At 33.8% G+C, this 10,670-nt stretch overlaps 1 protein-coding gene across 2 annotated transcripts; it reads right to left on the bottom strand.

Annotated features, from left to right (window-relative positions):
* Positions 1-3,369: 3,369 nt before the first annotated feature.
* LOC112033152 (protein WVD2-like 3) lies at positions 3,370-8,555 on the bottom strand. Of its 2 annotated transcripts, none has more exons than XM_024065935.2 (7): positions 8,397-8,555; positions 5,362-5,929; positions 5,071-5,159; positions 4,858-4,951; positions 4,669-4,740; positions 4,358-4,468; positions 3,370-3,861 (listed from the first exon to the last, which is right to left on the bottom strand). In XM_024065935.2, exons 2-7 carry the CDS (start codon positions 5,923-5,925, stop codon positions 3,556-3,558), a joined length of 1,236 nt encoding a protein of 411 aa, XP_023921703.2. In that variant the 5' UTR covers positions 5,926-5,929; positions 8,397-8,555; the 3' UTR covers positions 3,370-3,555. The 2 variants fall into 2 exon arrangements, with proteins under 2 accessions (XP_023921703.2, XP_065633370.1); XM_065777298.1 differs by lacking the exon at positions 8,397-8,555 and adding an exon at positions 6,926-7,450.
* Positions 8,556-10,670: the final 2,115 nt, after the last annotated feature.

The following is a 10,670-nucleotide window of genomic DNA, read 5'->3' as shown; positions in this document are numbered from 1 at the left end:
AGTAGAACATCTCTTGGTGACTAGTTTTCAGAAGGGTGTGGATGTTAATAGACAGATCAGTGGTACAACCGTACAAGTGAGAACGACTTGCATTATTAGAATGGTACTACATGGCCTATCTTGCATTACAAGCTACCATGTACTCTCCAACATAAGGCCCGTTACTCAAAGTTGTCCTCAAAAGGCAAATTAAATGTTCAATTATAATCACTATCATACTACGTACATGCGCCCTCAACTATCGCCTTGCATTAAATGAGAAATGGTCTATCCCCCCAGGTTGGAATTCCCAAAACCCACATGGCCACACCTCCCAATCTGGCTAGGGCAGCCATTTTGACTATGGTATTTTCTGATAACATGCAAGATCTCTCTGGAGTGGAATTCCTCAAATTGTTGGAGCCTTCCTGATCAAAAGAACCATCATCCACCCATAACTAGCATTACAATTCACCTGCGTTGAGTTTAGTTTTATGGTTGGCAAATCATGAGCAAAATATGTCTTGTATGTTGTTTAGAAGTAAGTTTGTTGAAATAAGACAACTGCTTAGTTTTGCATTTCGAATTCAAGTTTCTGTGAGTTTGACAGCTTTTTGATAGTTGTTCAATAGATCAAACATATTCCAATTGATCGAGCCTATTTTGGATTGATCAAACTGCGCAATACATAAATACAAATTAAGCCCATTCAACCCATCAAGTCACTAGGGTTTCATGTTTTCTAAGCCTAAGATATTAAGAAAGCCCTAGAGGACGTGAAAAAAACTTTTGGAGAGCTATTGACTGTAGATCTAAAGGTTTTGTGCCTCTTGCTCTCAAAAGCCTCTACTAGTGATCAAGATTGAAGCATATTCAGATCTGGGGGTATTGAAGTTGCTGCAAATTCTAGAAGATCAAGTGTTGGGCCATAATCTTTAAGTGGGTAATTGAAGTAGTGAATGGAAGTTTAGGTGCAACAAACTCCATAACTAAAGAGTCAATGGATTTGAAGCTATGTTGGGTAACGTCAGTAAATACTACTAGTTTGTAGCAACTTATTATATGGTTATTCTACAATTGTAAAATTTCAATTCAATTAGTAGATTTCTTTTGCCTTAAGGTTAGTAAGGTCAAGCCCTCCCAGTGATTTTTACTTTGGAAAAAATGTTGAATTGGTTTTCTTTGGGTCACCATATTATGTGCTATTTCTTTGCTGTTATTTATTTTGGTGCACAATATTGGTTGTTTTACTCTAACCAAAAGTTGTTCATAATTGGATTAATTAATTACTTGGCCTTAAAATTGGTTAACCATTGCTTCAAAGGACTAAAAAAACTAACAACATACTTCACTTAAATTACATCTTAACTTTAGGCTTCATTTGGGAGTTTATAAGGGAATGGAATGGAAATGAATAATCATAAAAAAATAGAATGGAATGAAATATATTTAAGTAAGGGAAAGGAATGTAAAAGAAATAAATGAAATGGAATTAAGTAACCTTATTTAGATGTTTTAAAATAAATGAATGAAATGTAAGTAATCTTATTTGAGAGTAACATCGAGAGAAATTAATAAAATTATTTTATAACAATATTACTATTAAGCTCCTATTTTAAAATAAATGGCTAAATATATAAAAGTATTTTGAGAGTTTTAGTAAAAAAAAATTAATTTAATTTCATTCCCTCCTATTTCTCCCACTTTTAGAGGGAATAAAAATTTGAGATTTTAAAGGAATAAGGAGAATGAGTATTCTATCCTACTCATTCAATTCCATCCACTTAAACGCTCAAACAAGGGAATGAATTTTTTATTCCCTCCATTAAAACTCTCAAACATGGGAATGAAAGAGTATTCTAATTTTTTTTTTTTTTTTTTTCCATTCTCTCCTCCCAAACGAGGGTTAAGAAAAAATTGAATTCCAATTATTAATCCATTTTACATTGACTCCCTAAAAGCTGGCAATCTGCTGGCTTCGTAGCCAGTACTGGCGATGTTGATGGTAGGTGAGCATACAGGGAGTTAGGACAGGCAGTAAACTAGTGATGGAGGCTTGCTACAGCCTTTTGAGGGTGGGGTAGTTAACTATAGGCCATGCCTGCACTTCGTCTAGAGCCTTTCCCTTTCCCAAAGGTCGGTCCAGGGAGTTTAATAAGTCACTCATGCAGTGCCAAGTCGAATTATGGGTGCAGAGTCAGTTTTTTTTTCCATTCTCTCCTCCCAAACGAGGGTTAAGAAAAAATTGAATTCCAATTATTAATCCATTTTACATTGACTCCCTAAAAGCTGGCAATCTGCTGGCTTCGTAGCCAGTACTGGCGATGTTGATGGTAGGTGAGCATACAGGGAGTTAGGACAGGCAGTAAACTAGTGATGGAGGCTTGCTACAGCCTTTTGAGGGTGGGGTAGTTAACTATAGGCCATGCCTGCACTTCGTCTAGAGCCTTTCCCTTTCCCAAAGGTCGGTCCAGGGAGTTTAATAAGTCACTCATGCAGTGCCAAGTCGAATTATGGGTGCAGAGTCAGCTAAAGAGGAGGAGAAAGTAGGCTAAACGGCAAAATCGCTGCCATTCTCCAATCATCAAACTGTCATTTTTAAACAATTTAGCATCATGCACAACAGCACAACTCGGTTTCCATCTAATATTTAAAAATATATATATACATATATATATTTAAAAATTCCAAGATAATTGATTAGATTTAGCAAATTGGAGTTCCAAAATGTATTAAAAACATTAGAATCAAACACACCTTATCGGTGGGAATCAAGAGCTTAAAGTAGAGCGTATTTTGGAACCAGCATCCTTTTTGACCAACAATTTTGCTTCCACAAATAGGACATGGTCGGCTCAGAAAGTAATCTTTTGCTGTGTGATTGACCGATAGTAACTTAGAAGCTTTAAGTCTTAAACACTAGGCGCTTTACGCTCCATGGCATCTTTGTTTTTTTCTTTTGCTTTAAGACCTTTTCATAATGGGGCTTACCATAATTACGCAAAATAAGGATTTCCAACCCAGCAAAGCACAACTTTTTAAAGGGTCCCTTAACCTTAACTTTAAATCCCTCTTTCAATCATGGAACATTAAGCTAACATCACTTCTCGCACACTACCAAGCAAATTGCTTACACAATCTTCATTGAAAACAAAAAAATTCATCATTATGTTACAAGTACTATTTTGTACAATATCCCAAACCACCAAAAGAAAAAATTTCGAATCCTAGTCAGACCATCCCTTCTGTCCAGAAAAAAATAATTACACCACTCAGGGGGCCTATGTACGTAATGCCCTTGGCTGTTGTTTTTGGTGGATAGCCATTTGTACAATAACACTTTCATTTCCACTCAGGCAAATGAAAATTCAATAATTTTTACAGCCAAAATGAGGAATAACTCTTTATATATATAAATGGACATAACTTACAGAATTTACACATCATACATTAAAAGCACCGCAACAAGTCCTTGCAAGTTGAAGGAAATAAATTACACATTTTTGAGAGCAGTCACAAGAAAACTAGAGAAAATGAAGTCCATTTCCTCTTATAAATTATAAACTCACCAGAAACTCAAGACTGGACAGCAATGTCCACATTTCCCTGACCATTTATCTTGGTCACAATTGATTCTTTTATCTCTTCCACTTTGTTGGATTCATCTTTGAATTTGTAAATGGCATTACCATTGTGGATGTTGCTCTGATCCTTAATAATGCTGGAACCGTTGGTGGTGGTCTCTTGTTTGTAAATACCAAGACTTCGACGACTTCCCAGAGCACCTGCTGTTTTAACCTTGTCTCCCTGGGATGAATTGACCGCATCACCAAAGCTCTTCCTTCGGCCCAACTTTGGTGATTTTGCACGAGTTGGTGGCAGCTATCATTCATGCAAAGCAACAAAATCAAATTTTAAGCTGCCATAAAATACTCATTTTCTGTCTTCCTCTTTTTTTTTTTTTTTTTTTAAAAGTAAGGCTGGCCCCAAGGGAAGGGGGAATGTAAGATTCAAACTAGTAACCTCCACTTTATGAGCTGTGGTCCCTAGCCAATTATGTTACCCCTTAGGGTTTCATTTTCTGTCATTTTTATCCACTGAGAGTTTAGAGGTTCAAATCCTAGCTTAAAATCCTATATTTTCATGTTGTGACAAGTAAATTTCATTAGAACTGAACCAAGGTGACACCACTCAAAGAACAGAAGAGAGAAGAGCCAAGGACAAACCAAGAACAAAAATAAAGGAGCAATGAAAATTAAACACGTAGAGAATCTAGAGATTCTTATGAAATTCAAGAGGCCAATCTACATTCTGGACAAGAGCCGTACTTCTTTAGTTCTTTAGGACAGCATAAGAATGAGAAAGGTCTATGAAGTACCTTTTTGAGTTCAACCTTTGGTGGAGGTCCCTCATGGTAGAAGCTTGGCATTGGATTTGCCTTAAACGTTAAACTCTTCCTCAGTTGTTTAATAGCTGCCTCTTTCTCTTCCTTAAAATTTCAAAATTGATGAAGAGGACAAAGGCAAAGTAAATAATTTTAGACTTCAATGTCATAGCCATACAACATTAATAGCCAAAAACGAGTTGAGAGAAGCAATGGAAGAAGAAACACTATCAATTCACCATCATGAGAGAGGGGGAGAGAGTACTATATATTCTGGTAGACAGATACTTGAGAAAGTATCCTACCTTTGTTCTTGCTTCACTTTGAGATTTCTGAGCCTCCAATGCTTGGTGTTTCTCCTCTAATTTTGTATAAAACTGAAATGTGGCAACATGATAGGGGCATGCAGTTTTGCATTTAGGTTATGTCATCGACACAATACTTAAAAAATCAAACATAGAAGGAACTTCACATAGATATTTTTCATGAACTACCTCCTTCCGTTTTTCTGCACGTTCAGTGCATCTAAATGTTGGAGCTGATGAAGCAGTTGCCTTGGACTTAATTGCCTGCGTAGAAGCTGCAGTGCTGTGCATAGGCAAGGGAGAAATCAAATTCAAATACTGAGAGTGAGGGAGACAGTAGACAACTAAGAAAGAAATCAAAGTAAAACGAGTAACTCAAGACTGCAGGGTGTAAGAGCATACGAGGAAGCAACAGAACAAGAATCTTCTTCATCAGGATGTTTCTTGTTATCAGGCTGCAGTGGCTTCCTTGATACCATATGAGATATTTGCTGCATAAACATACAGAAGTTTCAAGATCATATAAAAACAAATTCTAAGCCTATTGTATAAAATCTATGTTTTACCAACCAGAGAACTACAATTTATTTATAATTTGAGGCTTGTGATCCTATGAGATTCCTTTTTTCAAATCCTTGGTGAAAAAGGAGAATCAAGAATTTTACAAGAAAACCAGAATCAGTCAGCAGTTACCTGACTGGGCTTTGCGGTATTTGGATGTCGCACATTGTTTGCACTAGACAATTTATTCACACCAGTGCTTGCATCAGGTTGAATGCCAGTAGGACGAGTTCCAATGGAGGCACGCTTTTCAGTTGCTAGGGCAAATGGCTGTGGAACAGTGTGTTTTGTTCGAACATTTGCAGCAACAGGTCTAGATGCTTGCTTGATAGAAACTCGTGACTTATTATTGTCCTTTTTATTTTGGGTTTCTGATTTTTCCTTTTCCTTAGGCAGGCAAGCCTTTAAGTGTGAGTTTACCGCATTCTCCTCTTCCTCATATTTCTCATTTTGATGGAGTTCAGATACCTCAACTGTATTTTCAGTGGTACATTCCTTCACTTCATATTCCTTTGCTTCAGTGCTCTCTTCTGAACTTTGGATTTCAGGAGCCTCATTAATATGCTCATATGTGTCTGAACCATCATGATGATTGGGAGCAGTTTCATGATTTGAATCATTGGAAATACCATTTGAATAAAATGTGATACAATCTGGCTCCTTGTCCATACAAACATCTGAAACTTCTACCCCCATTGCACTGCAATAAAGAAACATAAGTATTATATTCTCATTCATTTGGTCATGCTATTCAGTGACACAAATATCTCTGCACACCAAAACTCCCAATTATTTCTTTTCCTAATTCAATTTTGTTTTGATTTCCAAGTTACTATCTCAAGCCTATTTAGATCATAACATTTTATATCATTTCTTTTATATGCTATCAAAAAAATTAATCCTACTGACCGAGAAAAAACTTATGTTATAGAGACTGTAATTACAGGAAGTAGAAGCTATACTCAAAAGTTGTGATATAATTTATAAGATTACAAATTACAAGAACATACAAGGTGCACATCAAGTAATACACCAAGAAATTTAAGAAGGTTTTGGATTTCCATTTTTAGTTTAAATGACTTGAATAGAGCAGGAAATGACATTTTTTTTCGTTGATGAAATTTGTGGATGTATTTGAGCTTTATTAACATGGACTAGGTGTAACATGTCAACTCAAATCCATAACATGACTAGTGTTTTTGTTTGAGTAAAATCTTCAAAAATCATATAATTGTTAAATTTATATAAAATAATATACAAATTATTGTTCTTCAAATCCTTCCCCCCCAAACCAAAACCAAAGGTAAAGAAAGCAATCTACAAAGCATTATGTCTCCAGTTGATGCTTATGCACTAACTGAGGTTTTTTCTTTTATTTTTTATAGGTAAGTTACACTCATACTCTACACGATCCAAGGAGGTATTCTTGACAGCTCACTTCCCATGGGCTCTACTAAAGCCGTTACCATGGAGGAAGCTAACTCTTGCTAATACCACCCTCATTGCTAGCCCAGAGGAAAGAGAAGTAAAAAAGAAACTTAAGAATTAAAGCAAATCTTAAGAATTAAAGCCTCATAATGGAAAGTGGAGTTTAGAACATTCTTAAGCAAGATTCAGCACAAATAACAGACAACAGGCACACAATGAATTTTAAAAGCTAATGTGTACAGAGATAATAGGAAAATATGATATTCACCCAAGGCAACGAATTAGTGAGGTCAAAGGACCGTGTAGACAAAGAGAGTCTTGTGGCCCAATTGCCATATTGTGGTGTTTCCAACGAAGATGTCCAGGTTCAAATCCCCCCTACCCAAACTATTGACTTATAAAAAATAAAATAAAAAAGACTGTAGGAAAAAAAAGACTGTAGGCCACTGTCTTTATAAGATAAAAATCTGAAATCAGATTGCAAAATTGGAAAGAATGTACAAAGAAAGGACACGAGGAAACTCTATGCATAAGTAACCAAAACACAAAGACAGGGACGCCAAACTACAGACAACAGGCACCGAAATCCCAAAACAGTAGGAAAATCTTATACTGTTTAATTGTTTCTTGCTAATGTTGCCTGCATGGGCAATTGCGTGTGCATCTGTGATAAGGAAGATAAGAATGGGCTATTCACCTTGACAAAAGAGAATAGCATTGAGGAAAAAAAAAAAACAGATTATTGTAGAGGTGAAAATATTAAGAACCATCATGGCTTTACAAAACACAAAAAAAAAAAAAAACAAAAAAAAAATCCCCCCCCAAAGCTAAGGCAGATCATGGAGGTGAGTATGCTCAAACCAAAACTTCTATAATGAGTCTAATATAAGACTCGGCAGAGCATCAATATCCAATTATCCGCATGTGCCATCATGATCCAAAGTTATGATAATGAGTCTAATATAGATTCAACGGAGTATCAATGTCCAATTATCCAGGAACACCATCAAGAAGAAGTCAAAATTTTTGAATTTTGACAAGGTCAATGACTACGAGAAGCACTAATAGCTTAAAATATAGTCACAGCAACAAAGAAATTGCCGTATTACTGAATCCAATCTTTCACCAATTCTATAACTGACTAATTAAGAAATAGCAATCACCCATCCACTAAGTGCAACTTTAAATAAATCAATCTAGAAACTAATAAAAGCCACAGCTCAAATTTGTACCCGAATCTGAATCTCTACAAAATACACAACTAAACCAAATAGATGCATTTTCTTTTTTCCAAATCCAAGATTGATTAACAAACTTAATCAGAATTTAGAAACTTGCATTAGTTTCCCAATAATAGAAAATCGAATCACAAATCTTATATTATGTTAATAATTTAAAAATAATTAAAACCCACATACATTAAGAAAAATCTCAATACAACTAAAGCTAAAAAGCTTGCTCTCTTAGCCCCTAAACAATTCAAAATTTTTTTTTTAAAATTCACAATCTTTTTTCTCAGCAACCAAACAAAGCAATAAATAAACGTTTTTTTTTTTTCAAAACGAGAGCATTACAGATCGAACAGGCATTGAGGTTTGAATTTATAGTAAATTGAATTTAGAGCTACATTATTAGTAGTAGTAGTAGTGCATGCAAAGAAGATATCAGATCGGTAAAGCAGATCGAGAGGCAGAGGTAGAAGAAGAAGAAGCAGCAGAATGTAGTAAAAAACAACTCACGATTTCGGTTTCGGTATCGGTCGGATCTGTGAAGAGATGAGGTTTGTTCGAGTCTCTGACTCTCTTGTTGTTGTTGCTGCCTTATCGAGCTGTGTGAGAGAGTGTTTGTTTGTTTGTATCTCTCTTTCTCTGTGTCTTTTGTGTAAGTTATACTTTAATAATGTTTCTGTTTCTGGGTTTTATATGTGTGCACAGTACCTCGTCGGTGTTTCACGCCGTTACTTCACGGCCTAACCATAGCGCAATTATTTTCAAATTATATACAGAAATCGCTATACGGTAAAAAGAGAGGGATTTTCCGAGGGACGCATAAAATATGATTTTTTTTTTTTTTTTAACTGAAAAAATATGATGGTGATTAATAACTGTCCCCCTTGATTTTTTTTTTTTTTTAATTTAATTTGTTCTAGAATTTTTTTAAAATAAAAAATTGAATAAAAATATATTTGTAGCTTATAATTTGTAAAATCATAAGATTCTATATTCTCTTTTATGATGAAACCAAATTGGTTCAAGATTCTGTTTTATATATTTAGTTACAACAATAAAAGAAGTGGGAGATTTAAATTTTCAATATTCCTGTTGAATTACAGTGGTGACTCCAGAAATCTTTCTCAAGGTGAACCTTAAGAAATATAAATTATACAATCTAATAAAAAGAAAAATTCATATATTAACAACAACAACAACAATAAAAAAACACGTAAATACATAAAGTTTACAATTACCTTCTACGAGTTTTCATATTTTGAAATAATTGCATGATAGTCTCATTATCATTTATCAATATTATAAGCTACATCTTTTTCAATGTACATAATCAAGCAATCATTCATCCATTGAATGTAGAACAAATTATGGAGCAAAATTTGATTTTATTGGTATAAAAAAAATTTTTTTTTTTTTAAGGTCAGGGTGGTCTTGGGGTCCCAGGACCACCCTGACCTTAAGGTGGCATCGCCCATGTGTTGAAAATACTAAAAGATATCAGTTAATTTACAAAATTTGTTATGCTTCAAGACTCATTTTGATAAATGAAATAGAACTATAATGGACTAAAGGAGAGATCCTACAAATAATAGTTTCAAGTAATTTATATATGTTATTTATCAAACTAAGTCCCCCCTTATATAAAACAATAGTCTTTAAAGGTTAGTAGTATCTCATAAAAAAGATTAAAAATGTATCAAACAAATTTTATAAAGTCAATTGAATTTTTTTTGTTTGTAGAATTTAATAGTAAAATAATTTTCTAGTAATTCTTACACAATTATATTTATGATATTTGGCTTAAGAAAATTATTTTTTAAAATCCAAAATAAAATGATAATTTTTCATAGGTGCAAAGTCGTATGAGATGTTTTCTTTTTCTTTTTCTTTTTTCTTTTTTTTTTTTAAGGAAAAGTCGTATGAGATTTTTTTTTTTTTTGGAGGTCGTATGATATGTTAATTGAGAAAGAAGATCAAGTTTTGTCGGGGAAAAAAATCTTGAATTATATTAATTTTTTTAAATGACTCATAATTGGTGCATTGATTGTTATTTGTGGGGTCGAATGATTTGATTTTTTTTTTTTTGGGGGTAAAAAGAGGCTTTTCATTAACTAAACAAAATCGAAGGAGTTTACAAAACAATCATACAAAACATCTCCAGAATTTAAACTTAGCCGCAGAGAGACCTAAGAAGGAGGGTCACGAGCTCATGATAAATCACAAAATCTTGGGAAAGAAGAGCTCCACGTCTAACTAGTACGCCTCCGCTTGGATACCAATGAAAAATGAAAAATAAAAATTATTTTATTATTTAACTTATTTTTGCTATTATCCATATGTCATATTGCACTTTTTAGTATTATTCATAAGTTTCACTGTACTATTTTAGCTAACTTTTACTTTTATCTACAGTATTTTCAACAATAAGTTTTCAATTTTAGCAAAATAAGTGATATCCAAACAGACCTTACGTCTCATAATTATTGGCTTCCCTGGAACAATGCTAAACTTTGACCAATGAAATTTTTTTGAGGCCTTTCTTACAGTCCAAAAATGGTTGTTACATTACATATGGTGTATTCTATAAAAGATAAAATTTGACTATAAACTTAGTTGTAACTTAAGCATACAACGCACGGTAAAAAATTAATATGATTATATATTTTGAAAATCTAATCCATTGAATTTAATGTTTTTTGTTTTCTTAACAAATATGCCAGATTTCGTGTCAATTAAATATTATTTATTATTTGATCCATAAACTTATTTTATGTACAATTTTAA

The sequence above is a fragment of the Quercus suber genome, unplaced genomic scaffold (assembly GCF_002906115.3).
Source record: "Quercus suber isolate HL8 unplaced genomic scaffold, Cork oak 2.0 scaffold_152, whole genome shotgun sequence".
Lineage (NCBI taxonomy): Eukaryota > Viridiplantae > Streptophyta > Magnoliopsida > Fagales > Fagaceae > Quercus > Quercus suber.
Note: the sequence above shows the minus strand (reverse complement) of the source record. Positions and strands in the feature narration are given on the sequence as shown.

Coding starts and splice junctions, on each gene's coding strand:
- LOC112033152 (XM_065777298.1), bottom strand. CDS start 6,993: ATGGCAATTGGGCCACAAGACTCTCTTTGTCTACACGGTCCTTTGACC. Junction 5,160..5,361: donor ATACCGCAAAGCCCAGTCAG/GTAACTGCTGAC, acceptor ATGTTTATGCAG/CAAATATCTCATATGGTATC. Junction 3,862..4,357: donor CAAAGGTTGAACTCAAAAAG/GTACTTCATAGA, acceptor CATGAATGATAG/CTGCCACCAACTCGTGCAAA.